A 13,440-nucleotide genomic window follows, 5' to 3' on the forward strand; every position below is an offset into this window, starting at 1 on the left:
GCAGCGCAGCCCATGCCTGCGCCTGCGGGGCCTGGGGGTGGCACGAGACCCAAGTACCGTCAGAGGAAAAGGGGAACGGAGGCATCGGGATGGGGAAGGAGGGGAAACGAGGACCTTATTGCCTCTGAGCCCGAGCTGCCCCGAGCTGCGGAGCTGGCGGGGTCGCGGGGTGGGGGGCACTGCTACATCGACCACTGCTCTAACACATCCACAAACACGTTACAGTCTTCCAGCAAGTGGTGGGCTTACATCATAGCGGGACTTATATATTAAAAGAAACCAACAGAGAAATAGTTTACAACTATGTACAATGAAGGTAGAAGGAGCGGAAGCCTCGTTGCACTGGGGAACGGGGCGGGCACGTGCACGGCACGGGGTTGGCACAGTGGTGACCACACCGACGTTGCATTTGCTGGCAGGAACCATACAGCTACCAATGGGAACTGCTATTGCAGATTTTTGGTACAGACCCCCCAGGAACAGCCAAGGACAGAGGGTCAAAAAGGGGAGACCTGTAGGTAGAGGCCATTTGGCTACTGCGTATGCTCCCATAGCAGCTGCCCCTCCTGCTGCATTTTCTGGCCTGATTGTATCTTAGGGAAATTATTTCTATTATTAAATACATATACTTTATATATTCAACCAACAGTTCAGCTAGCCAGGGGCTGCTTTGCCTTTTACCTTTTCCCCTCTCATTTGTGCAAGATAATATGTACAGCCCCACCTGCTTCCTTCTTTCTGGTGTCCCCATATGTTCAATACAAGGATAAACCATAGGAATTGGTATCTGGTAACAGACGTGCCCCTTTTCCTACAGTTTATCATATACAAGCCAGCAAATATTATAAATATAAAAGCTTTTTTTAGAATTCACCATTCATTAAATATCCACAATTAAACTTAACCATACCCCAAGTCATCCAAGGTAAACGGATTCCTAAAACAAAAGACACCAGACCTCCCATCAGCACGCTCCTGCCAACCCCTACGCAGGAACTGCATTGCAGCCGAGCAAATGGCACTCCTGGAAACGCTGCCCGAGCTCTGCCTATTGCTTTGCTAATTAGGAATGACATTTCGCTGTCACTGCTGTGCATTTACTGAGGAAATTTCCTCTAATTAAAAAAATAAAGAGAAAAGATAGACTGGATCCGTTTTCAGCATGCAACTAGTACCTACCCGCTTAGGACAGCATTGCGTGCTTGGGGAAATGTGGTTAGTCAGCACCTCGCAGCTGCCAGAGCAATGGGGTTACCACTGCTCCAGGGAGCACAGCCCCCCAGTGCGAGCGCTTCTCTCACTGAACACCACAGGCAAATCCTTTACAGGTGCTCCTGTCCCTCCCTGGCTTTCCCAAGCATTTGTTTATGCTAAAATAAATGTTAGAAGCATTCTCTGCTTTTGTACAGGGGATGTAAAAGCTGAACAGCAGCAATAGAAATGGGGGAATGGGACGTGATGCACGCAAGTGCCATCCTCCCCCAGGATGAAAAAAAATGAATATCTAACGAGCAAAGAGCTTGCCCCAGGAGAGGAGGTACTGGGTGATGGCCTTATACAAATACACCTACATGTATCCTGCACTTCAGACTTTGTGGGTTGAGGATTTTAGAGAAACAAATACACAATATGTGAACTTCACGGACTGGGTTAACACTGCTTTTGCTCCAGCACCTGGAAGCAAGCACATGGCAGGGAAATGGGATTTGAACCTTTTAGGGCAGGTGTGTGCTGTTGGTGTAAAATCAGCATTCAGTGGGATGAAACCTGGTGCTACAGATTGGGGCAGAGCAGTGCGATGTCAGGACATGTCCCGGACATGTCCCCCTGTTCTGCTCCAAAGCAACACAAGCAGGTGGGCACACAACAGAGCACTGTGCTGTGTGTCTACTTCTGGTTCAGACCCTCTGAGGGAGGCAGAAAGCTTGAGGGAAGGGTTTGCTGCGCACAGGTGGCCCTGATAATGGAGCAGGTGGGCAGGGAGGGGTGGGAGCACTGCCTCCACCTGCAACAGGGAGTGACTGGGGCTTGGGAGGGGAGAAAACAAGAACCCTGTGCTGGCTGTCAGCCAAGGGCAGTGTTCTGCAAGCAGCGGTGGATGCTGTGTGTGCCGGTGCTCTGGTGGGTGAGTAGCTGCGGGTCCTTGCAGTGGGCATGGTGAGTAGCTGCGTGTCGTGCTGTGTATCACGTTGTATGTGGGTTTGCAGACTTTGCTCTGAGTGATTCAGATTCCTCCTTTGGCCCTATGAAGTTAAATGCTGACCAGTTCCAAAACCCTGACTGACCCCAAGTGCTTCTATTTGTAGAAATAGTTGCTTCTGCTTTCTCTGGAGGTGAAAGGCTCGTGTTATACTCAGAACACAGGTTACGAAAAAACCCAACTCTGCCCCATGGGGAGCATCCTCCCCCCTCCCGCCTTCCCAAACTATCAAAAGGGCTTCTCAGCCCTGCTGGCTTTGCTCTCGGGCAATGCCTTACACATGACACTGTTTGTGTTCTTGCACCTGCACCCGGGCCGGCGCAGGCGGTCGTAGCAGCACTGGGACAGCTTGACGCAGCCGGTGGCGGGCAGGTAGCAGAGCAGGCAGGGCAGCACCAGCGACACGGCGCTCATGAAGGCCCAGCGGGCGCAGCAGTTGGACTGGGAGCAGGAGCAGGGGTGGTCGGCACACGTGCCTTCGTCGTCCTCGTTGGTGCAGTGGTAGAAGACGCCCTTGACCAGACACATGCAGGTGGAGTAGTTGACCAGGCTCTGAGCCGAGCAGAGGCACGCCTGGTTGCACACCCAGCATGACGGCAGAGTCCGGGGCAGGGCGCACTCCTTACACTTGCATTTCCCACAGGCTTCGCACAGCAGAAAGTGCTTGTCCAGTTCCTGAGACACCGGTTCCTTCAGGTCCAGGGGTTTGCAGTGGATCGCTTTGGGCTGGATGCGCACCGCCCTGGGTGAGGACTGCTCAGCCACGGGCGCGGGGGCCATGTGGTCCAAGAGCCTTTGGTCGGATGAGGTGCTGCTGCTGCTGCTGATGGAGCTGGGGCGCCCGTTGAACGAGATCCAGGGGTGGGTGACGTCCTGCTCGCAGCGCAGCGCCTGGCTCGGGGCCGCTTCGTGGGGACCCCGGGGCCGCTTGGGGGCTGCTGGGGGGGGAGCAGTGGGGTTGTCAGTGTAGTCGTTCTCTATGTGGGTTGTCTTCATCTGGTCGATGGGCAGGATGGTGAGCGGGTGCTGCAGCCTCCCGTAGGGGATCCGGCTGTCCAGCAGGGGCTGGACCATCACAGAGTTGGGGACGACAGTGATGTTGTGCGGAATCCGGGGCTCCATTGATAAAGCAGCCTGGGCACTGGTGAGAAATATGCTCTTAGGTGTCCTGGGGGGAGGAGAAAAGACAGAAAAGGGATGGGGGAGACAAAGAGCGTGTTGTTATTGAGTTATCCTGCAACCCTAGCCCAAACAGGGCTCAATGCAGTGGCTCGTTGTCATGTAAAAGCTCTTAGAAAGTCTGTAAGTCATGGCGAAGGGAGTCATCGTGCTTGCCCAGGTGCAAAGTGCATCGCTTTCTTGGCTATTCTTTCCCTTTCCGTACCCTTGGCCATAAGTGACATCGGCCCAGATAGGGCACCATCACTGCATGCTTTCCAATGCTTGTTTCTCATTTTTTCCAGTGGGAATTCAGGGTTACTGGTGTACATTCACATGTTTTTTGTCAGCAAACTGCTTGAAATGACTTATCTGGGTCTGCGCACTTTCCTCAGTTGACAACGACCCCCAGCACGTGATGCAAGAGTGGCTCATAGGCACAAAACCTCACTGGAGCATGGGACGTAAATCTTGCCCCCATAACCCAGGCTCTGCATCAGCTGTGGGAGCACATCTCTGCCTCAGGAAGCATTCATCCCCCCCAGGAGCTGTTGGTTTAAGGCTGCTTTCATCCCTCCTGCAGGAGGAGGAAGCTCTCGCTCAGCAGCTCCCTGGTTGTGCAACACCACGAGAGCAGGGTGGGGGGGGGGGGGGGGGGGGGGGGGCTGGGGAGCATGCAGCCAGCTGGGGCTGCGCTGCGTCACCTCCCGCAGGTCTTGGGCTCTTCTTCAAAACACCGAGCACGCTAATATTTGGTTTGAGCGCTGTTTACCAGCTCCGCTAGCTGAGCCCTCTGTTGCTACAGTTTCTAATTTCATTGAAAGAGTGCAATTTATCCTGGAGGAGATCCAAAGATTCAACAGCAGCGTAGGACAAGAAACCACAGGAAGTAACTAAACTTAAATCAAAGAGCGGAAACTACTCGGTTCAAATTTAGAAAGTGCACATTGTTTTCTAGTAGATGTGCCATTTCCTCGCTGGGTGACCTTTATTCATCAATAATATAATGTTGGAGATCGGTTTAAAGAAGCGGTGAGTAAAGCTTCGGAGCGAGTTGCAGGAGGGGAAAGGCTTTGGTGTCAAGAAAAAGGAAACGGGGAACTGCCAAAGGCATTTCCAGTTGTTTGTGTTCAGGCAAATAAATTAGCCTTTTCCAACAGTGTGAAATGCCTCAGTGCTACGGCAGTCTGTACGGCCTGAAAGGAGTCAGGAGGAAGCTGGGTCCGACTGCAGCGATCAGCGTGGTGTACCAGGAGTGCATGACTGAGAGTAAATGTATCTGTGTTCTTGTACAAGTACATCCCCCCCAAAAATGTAGAACAACTGCAATAATTGGAGCATGAGCAACTACGCGTTTTTGCAAAGCGAAAGGGAAAAATGTTACTAGAGCCTGCTGTTATCTTTGCAAATGGTTGCTTTGATGGATCTCTTGACATTGGAGGGGCTGTGAACAGACCAGTGTGGCTGCAATCCATGGGAGATGGGCTCCCATGGCTGCAGGGGGAGACCCAGCGTGCGGGCAGCGCGTGGCACGGCACGAGGGGACAGAGCGCTCTGTCTGCCAGCAGCGGTGCTTGTTGTCATGCAGCCTTGGTGCTGTTCCTCTTCGCTGGTTGGAATTCTCTGCTGGGTCTCAGTCATTCATCCAGATTTTTTATTTCATTATTCATGGACGCTCTGGCAACGAGAGCTTTTAAAGCATCTATTTCCTAATTGCCACATTTCAAAAGTAAAAAATAAGCGATGATTCTGACAAGTGTGGGGAATGCGGAGGGGGAAAAAATGCAATATTCTTTTGGGCATCAGAATCCTGCGTCACTTAAAAAAAAAAAAAAAAACAAAAAAAAACACTTGCTGCAAGTCTGAGCTCAGCGACACGGTGCGTTCTGTCCCTGGGCGCTGTGCTTGCAGGAAGGCCGTGGTTTCACAGCTGTTTCTGTTTTCTGAGGGGGGGCAGCTGTGCTGGATGGGGGAGTCTGTGCAGCTGAGCTGCTGAGAGCCAGGAGGTAATGGAAGGAAGCGGTGAGCGGAGCGGTGCTGTGCTGTGCTGCTCTGTCCTTCCTGCTGCCAGCAGTGCTGCCTTCCTCAGCTCCCCGGAACTCTGGGATAACCCCTTGCGTGCGGCTCTGTGCTCCGGTTGGGTTCAGCCTTGCTTCCTATGGTCTCTGGAGTTTGGTCGGCCCGTGGGAGGTTCAGACTGGATCTGTAGATCATTTACTTTGAGGTGTGCTGTGCTGAGCAGTGCAGTTTGTCCCGCTCCTCTGGCCGCGCGGTCTGACCTGATGCTGACTCCCCCTGGACAGCAGCTCTGGCCCATGGTGCTAACGGCACTCTGTGCCACTGACTGCGGCATCCAAAAGGGTCTGTTTCCATCAGCTTTGGTGCTATGTGGCCAGCAGTGGCCCAGCACTAGCCATGGTGTCGTGTGAATTTATATCATCACGTTAATGGGCAGCCACAGGCAGTGAGTGTGTCACTCCCAAACCAGCAGTGCCGCGTGCTCAGACACAGCCGTGTGCAGGAAGACTTCAGAAGATAATGCTAATCAGGATTTCAGAGTTAATTATCACAGGAAGGAGATGAACCCTGCACGAAGTACCCCACTTAAGGATAGTTAATGCAGAAAATGATTCATCATCTTTTTTTCATTATAATACTGCATCAAATTGTCCTTCAAAGAGGAAAAAATGCTTGCAGGGGCAGAGCCCACGGGTGTTTGGGCTCAGGATCCTCTCAGATAAAGCCTCTGGATGCTGATGAGATCCAGTCCTCCTAATTACCTGACCCCTGTTCTAGACTATGTCTGTCTTGCAGCAGCTCAGCTTTCAGACACCACGCTTTCACACTCCCCAGTTTGGTGCCAGGGCCCCGCTCGGTCCCTCCCTTCTGCCCAGTCCCCGCAGCTGAGCAGAGCATTCCACAGTTAGCTGCTCTCGCTTCACGAGCTACACGTCAACAAGGCACACCGCTGATATTTATGGGATTTTCCAAGGACTATGACTACGCTGCTGCTGTGGCCTTGCTGGCAGAGGTCTCAGCGGTGCAGTGAGATTGCTGGTGACAGATCCAGGTCATCCGTCTCCGGCTCTGAGCTGGGTGTTGGGCCTGCCTATGGGGTCTGTCTCTGGGAACAATGATGACAGCTTATGTTGCACTTGTTTCCGTTTTTGCATTCTGTCACTGGCACATCTCTTAAGCAATGTCTTTCCTCGAGCTGCTTTCAGCCTGGTGCCCACATCCTAGGAAAAGAAGGATTTTGGAGGTGGTGGTGGGCATCAGTCAGTCCTACTGCCAGCCATTAGCAGGCTGAGCTTGGAGAAATGTGCAGCACAGTGAGGGGTACTGGGCTGCTGTGGCTGTACTGCAGGAGACGGATCCCAGGGAGCTCTCAGGTTAAGGGCTTGTGCTGGACCAGGAGCAAGCTGAGAGTCAAACTGCTCCCATGAATTCTTGCAGGCTGAGGTGTGCCTGCCTGGGTACACTCACATCCTGCCCTGGGACACCCCGAAGGCATCAGCACTTGGCCTTTTTTGGTTATTGTGTTCCCCAGGGGGAAAAACACGGCTGCAACCAGTCTGCAACAATTCCAGGATGACTGGAACGATCTGATGAGTCTGCTTTTGAAAGGCGGTCAGCCTGCAGGGATGTATGGGGATACCAGGTAGCTCCTGGGGAGGCAGAAATATGACATCCACTTGTTCCTGTTCCAGGAGGGGGACACCGTGCCCTTCCTTCATCCCTGCCAGGAGCACCCTGTGCACGGGCGCTCACCAGCGAGGATGGCATTGCTGCACGAAGCGGTTCCTAAACCTGCAGCTCCTGCTGCACCACAACTCCCACCCAACTGGTGACCTGGCTGAACTTAAGCCCTTGTCAAAGGACAAGAGCTGACAGAGGGTACCTTGGCTCAAAGACCTGAGCTCAGAGCAGCCAGCTGGGCCCTGCGGTTTGTGCTGCTGGCTTTGGGAACAGTTCCTTCTGGCAGCGTCGGTTAGGTAACGTTCAGAGATACTGAATTAATTGCTTGGATTGAATGGATTTAGTGCAATGAGATGTTGTGTTTAGAGAAAATAGTAGACTGAGGAGAGCAAAAAAGAAAAATGGACGAAATAATCAAGTGGAATAGGAGATTCAAGATACTTGAGCGCCGTAACTTCATAAAAGCTATGAAACTTGCTGTAGTGCCTTTGTAATCCATTGCACTAATTCAGTCTGACTGGAAGTAGCATTTTAATTCTGAGGAAAATATGCCATACACAATACTTGTAAACAAAATTGGTTAACCTTTGATCATCAGTAATTGCAAACATATTATAACATTAACGTGGGCACAAATTCACTGGATGCAATTGTACAGGCAATTTTCTGTAAGTAGGCAACAGGAAGGAAAATTCATGTGTATGTTCTTGCATTGGGATTTATTCATTCTTCGGAGCTAGGTAAAACAATGAAGCTCTTTTCAAAGCAGAAACATCAACACAGTCCCATGTAGAGAAAATCTCTCCCCCCATGGCATCCAGGAGCCGCGGGGCTGCTCGCCACATCCCATTCTGAAGTCAAAATATATTCCCTTCCATAGGATCTGTGCTGGATTCAGAGAGCAGGCTCTGTAAATGTGCTGTTGTTCTCATTTCATCTCTCCGATTGGGTATTGCCCATTTAAAATGCCTATTATACAGGATAATTACAAATCCTCGAGTTGTAGGAAACCAGTGGGTGTTTTGAAGCCTTTTGGTGGTTGTTTTCAGACTCAAAACTTTCGCAAGATTCTTTCTTTTGTCAAAAGAAGTTGAAACAAAAGTGTTCTTATGTTTTAATAGGATTTTGGACTTGCCTACATAATGTTAGGGAAAGCGACATCCTTGTGGGCAATGCTGTGAGAAAGCCATAATAACCCACAGGAAAGCTCATTCCCATTAATGTACTCGGAGCCATTTCTGCAATTGAAAGCTATAAGGTTCTGGTATTTTCATTTTCAAAGTGGTGTGGGATAACTTGTCTTCCAGTTACTGAAAAACAAAAAGGAACCTGAAGTACATATTTAATGAGTGCAGACGTGCATGTTGTTCATAACTGTCTCAATTACTTATTACTTAATGGTTCTAATATGGCCTCATACGTTTAACAAGCTATAGATGCGTGGTAACAAACAAATAGTGACAGTGAAGGACTTCTGGTGTCCGGAATCGGGGCCTGTGTGGAAGCAGCGTTGCCAGGTTGGGCTTGGGGAAGCACTGGTGTGAGCCTGAAACCCCTCAGTGCCCCGTCCACTGAAATCAGCAGGAAAAGAGGAAAACGTGCTCTGCGAGCCGGCCAGCACCGCACAGGGCACAATGCTCTGCCCCAGCCATTGCTGGAGGACGTGAGATCTTCAACATGCAAATGCCACTGTGCTCACATCTGGGCTCAGCCTTAAACACGATAGAAAAGAAGAGCCCAGAGGGGCTGCTTGGGGTCTGTTATGAGCACAGGGGAAGTGTAGCCTCCAAAAACTCCCGGCACTCACAGCTTATAAAGGGCAGAAGATCAGGGGTCACTTGACTTCTTCCTAAGCAAGATTTCCACTGGGACTGCTGGCACTGTGCTGTTCCTTAGCTCGTGCCTCTGCTGAGCCCAGACCTGTCCTGTCGGGCTGGAGATGCTGGGCCCATGGGGTCTGTGCAGCCGCCCCTGAGGCGCCTTACCACAATGACATCGGGTGGGAAGATCAATAAGAGCTTTATCGCTATTTTCCAAGATGTTTCCAAAGTGGGAAGCATCACAAGCTTTTGTGAGGAAGGGATGGGGAAATTACTGCAGAAAAATTAAAGGGTAAATCCTGACTGCTGGCAGGGAGAGCCTTCCAGGGGCTTCAGCAATGCCCTGGTGTGCTGCTGTGGCTCGGTGATGGCAAAGAAGTCCTTGCATCTTGTTGCCCAGCAGCTGGGCTGCACCTCCTCCTGGCTATTGTTCTTAGACCTGCTGTTATCCACGTACATGCTGAATTCCATTCTCTCGGAGAAAAGTGACAGTCGTCTAATGGAGATTAAAACATTTGTAGCGACAGTGGCAGCAAATGCACTGTGGAAATTTGCTTGTTTTCTTTGCTCTAATGGGATATATGATATTTTGAGACAGAAATGTCTCAAAAGGAAGAGAATAAAAAAACCCACAACAATATCTTTATAGATGCATCTGAATACAAAGAAACTGTCATAATTGAAAACAATATACTCTGAAGCAGCTTGCTGTCAAGGGAGGCCATATATATTCCAAGGCCTGAGCAAATTGGCACTGTTCAGAATTAATGGCAACCTGTGTAAAATGGTCCTTCCTCTAATTTATCACCACTTTTAGGATATCCATGCCTTTATTCTCTCTTCTATGTTGTTTGGTTGTTTGGTTATATAGTCTAGAAAATCTTATCCAGAAAGTGTTCATCACAGCCATGGTGCTCTGGGGCAAGTGCAAAGGTGCTGCCTTCTGCAGCTGCCAGCTCTTTCTCAGCTCCTGGCTGAGGGCGTGGGCAGAGAGAGAGCCCCTGGGATGGGCTGCAGGCAGAGCCAGGGGTCCCAGGCCCAGAGTCATCCTCGCCACGAAGCAGGACTCAGAGAGGGGAGACCCACGGGGCGCAGCAGGGCACGCGCACAACGCGGTGCAGTGTAGGCAGAGCCCAGCCCTGGTGGGTGATGGGGGAGCAGCCTGTGCTGAGTGCCTCCTCCTGGAGCACGGGGAGGTGGGACACGCAGCCCGAGCTCCAGCACAGGGAGCTGCAAGGGGACAGTTGTGCCATGGCCTTTGGGTGGCATTAAGGACACTTCTCACCCAGACCTCTGCAGTGCCAGGGGATGCGCTGCTGCTGCCCCAAGTCAAAAGGTTCAATAAAAGCTTTTAATGAGGGAGGGCTGCGCTTAGAGCTAGAGGAGGCCCCTTGGTAAGCATGTTGTAAACGTGTGATTCAGAGCAATATGTGATGCTGGAGTTCATTAAGACTGACTTTTCTGCCTAAATTTTGAGTTAAGAGGTGAATTCTTTAAAATCAGATTTAAAAAAAGCTCTTTTCCGTGAAGCGTGTATTAACATTAACACAATATTGGAACTGATTCTTTTTTCCCCGCTTAACAGCCTTATCTACCTGAGGACAGCTAGAATTTTCTCTACTAGTAAGAAGGAAAAAAAAATTAGAAAGCTTATTGGGGAAGTCTGCCATTTTTAAAAGGAGACGCTGCACTCTTGCCAGAGCTGGGAGATTCAGGAGCTGGGAAATGAGAGCCGTAGACTTCCAAGAAGCTGTCTCTGTCCAGCTCGAGTCTGTTCCTATGGTGTGAGTGAATAAAGCACATTCTGGCCCGTGAACATTCAGATCTCCAGGGACTCAAATTTCTCAGTAAAGGCCTTTTATTGGATAAGAACATTTATTTTAAGGCCAAAAAACTGAGTTCAGATGTGATCTATTAAGCTAATGGTACTAAATGATGACCGTATTATAAGGATTTTATTATCTGACATAATGTTGTCGTATTGCATTGAAAAAGAATAAACAAGCAACACTTGCATGACTGCTTGCCTATAAAAAGGCAAATTTAAGGATAGGGCTGAATCTGGAAAATCGCACAGCACTGTGATTAATGAACGTTAGGCTTTTATGGTCACTATTTGGAAAACCATCAGAGCTGTCAACTAATTACTGCTGTAGTGTTGCAAAGGTGGTGAATTTCATTTCACTGAAGAGAGATTATAATTTTATTTGTGAGGTGGTTGGGGGGAGATTGCTTTTGGAGACCTAGCATTTCCCAGCGTGATCCGGGAATTAGTCATGATTCCATAAAAACAGCTTTTGTTTTGCTGTTTCTGGAGGAGAGCAAATAATTTCTGCCATGCACATACCTCGCACAGGATTTCAAAAGCACTGCAGCACTCAGAAATAGTCCATTTAATTTTACAATAGCAATATAGAGTCCTTTCTAGCAACAGAAAAACAGTAGCCCATGGAAAATGGCACATTTATCAATGAGACATCCCCAGTGGGGTTCCAATAACTGAGAACAACCCCTCCTCCTGCTATCATTCATTTTTATACGGAGAAGGGGGAAGCTAGTCATCAAGATCATTGTGATTCAGTGCACAAATTGTAACTTTATTCTTCAACCCAAAATAAAGAGGAGGGGGGAAGCCTCGATACTGGGAAAGCTGCATTTCTCTCTACCTAATTAAACAACAGTTTCTAAGCTGATTTTTTGACATCTTGCACCCTTAGCATGCTTTGAAAGAATGGCAGCAGCTGGAGAAGTTTTTCAGAATCTAGAACATGCCTTTTCTGCTCTGGATTAATTGGTGATGCCTTTCCAGTTCTCTGCCTTTCTTTCCTTCACCCTTTAAAGCAAAAGTTGAATCCATAAAGGATATAAATCCAGAAATGAGACCCATCTCTTGGTCACTCGAGGAAAAAGCATGACGCTTTTTCCTTCTGCTGATTAATGCTGATATTCATTTGCACTGTCATTTCCAAGGTCTGCATTTCCAGTCCCGCTTTCCTCCAAGACCTTTGTGCCTTTTATATGCCCCGTCTGTTTTTTCCATTCCCTTTCTGATAATGAATTTTCAGAACATGTCGTCTCTAGGCTTGCCTTTCTCCTGTGATGCCGGGACTGGTACCAGAAAATAAAATCCTGGCTTATCTCTGCTACGCAGTTGGTAGAGAAGAGCAGCCTAGACACATTTCCCCTCCATCTACAACATATTCCATGTACCTTTATGAAATGATTCTGTACACACATTTTTATTGCTTATTTAGCCTTTAAAATATAGAATCCATTCAGATTTAACACTGAAGTAGCCAAGTGCTCAGCAAAACAGGGAACAGAACGATGATGGAATAAGGCAGTAAGGCCAAAAGGAAAAAAAAAAAAAAAGACAGTTGTGTGAAATGAAATGCTGAAGAGCAAAGGTCACACAGGAGAGACCTGACACACCAGTGCCTGATCTCTGGAGTGTCCTGTCATGGAGACAGCTCAGAACTCCATGTCACTAACAAGACGGAGGGCTTCAGAAAAGAGAGGAAACATGTAAAAATAGCGTTCATATTCCAAAGCAAGAAACACCCAATTCTTATTTATCAGCCCAAGTGACCACGCATTTATGACCCTTTTTCTGAGGAGAAAGGAGAAGAGGACACCCCATCACCAGGGAGAGAAGTCTTGCTCTGGTAGAGAAGCCCTGCGAATCACCGTGCCGCAAGCAGGGCCAGCGCTGCCTGCCACAGCCAGCCCCTGAATGCAGATGTTGGGAGAACGTAGAAGAGAGGCATAAATAAGAATTACAGGATCAGAAATGTAAATTCTGCAGGAAACGGGAGATTTCTTCAGAATGTAAAGTCTCCTCTGGATCGGGGAGCACCAGGCAGCTCTCCACTGTATATAATTACAGATAATTGCTGTTAGAAAAGTCACGGTGCAGAATACGCTTGCGATCAGCGATCTCTAAGGGGACGGACAAATCCATCTAGAAGGAGTGCGAGATTTTCCCTCGGGGAGCAAGCTTAGATTTTTCCCAGTTAAATCCACGTAACGTTTCCCCCGAGCGCAGAGCCCGCACTTACCCGAGGGAGCCCGGCCAGGAGCATCTCTGCGCCGCGAGCGGAGCCCGCCGGGACCGGGGCTGAGAGCGCGGAGCTGCGAGCGCGGCTCTGACAGCGGCTCCGCTGCCCCCGCTCCGCCGCGGTGCTGCAAAGCCGCTGCCTGGGAAAATGGCTATTTTATGAATGGGAGGGCAGCGGCCCCCTCTGCGCAGGCGCAGCCTCCCTACTCTATGAATGGGTGGGCACCGAGGCGCCACGGCGCATGCTCGGCTCCCTTTTATGAATGGGGGGCTGGAGAGGGACTGGCTGCGAGGCGCGGAGGACGGATACGGCTCTCGCTCGCTGTTTGCGCGTCCCCCTCCCCCGCTATTTTTTTTTTTCCTTTTTTTTTTTGTGAATGGAGGGCAGGCGGTGACAGCTGCGCACGTACCGCGCCCCCTGCCCGGGCTGAAGGTAACGGCGGCTTAGGGAGGGGGGGCAGCGGCAGCCCTGGCACCCCCACATCTCTGGGCGCGGAGCGGGGTCG

General features: G+C 49.9%; 1 protein-coding gene across 1 annotated transcript; it reads right to left on the reverse strand.

Moving 5' to 3' along the window:
- On the reverse strand, positions 1,126-13,101 carry SPRY4 (sprouty RTK signaling antagonist 4). Its single transcript, XM_021410645.1, has 2 exons — positions 12,936-13,101; positions 1,126-3,368 (listed from the first exon to the last, which is right to left on the reverse strand). The coding sequence occupies exon 2, from the start codon at positions 3,320-3,322 to the stop codon at positions 2,429-2,431; it is 894 nt and encodes a 297-aa protein (XP_021266320.1). The 5' UTR covers positions 3,323-3,368; positions 12,936-13,101; the 3' UTR covers positions 1,126-2,428.

The sequence above is a fragment of the Numida meleagris genome, chromosome 12, assembly GCF_002078875.1.
Source record: "Numida meleagris isolate 19003 breed g44 Domestic line chromosome 12, NumMel1.0, whole genome shotgun sequence".
NCBI classification, from domain to species: domain Eukaryota; kingdom Metazoa; phylum Chordata; class Aves; order Galliformes; family Numididae; genus Numida; species Numida meleagris.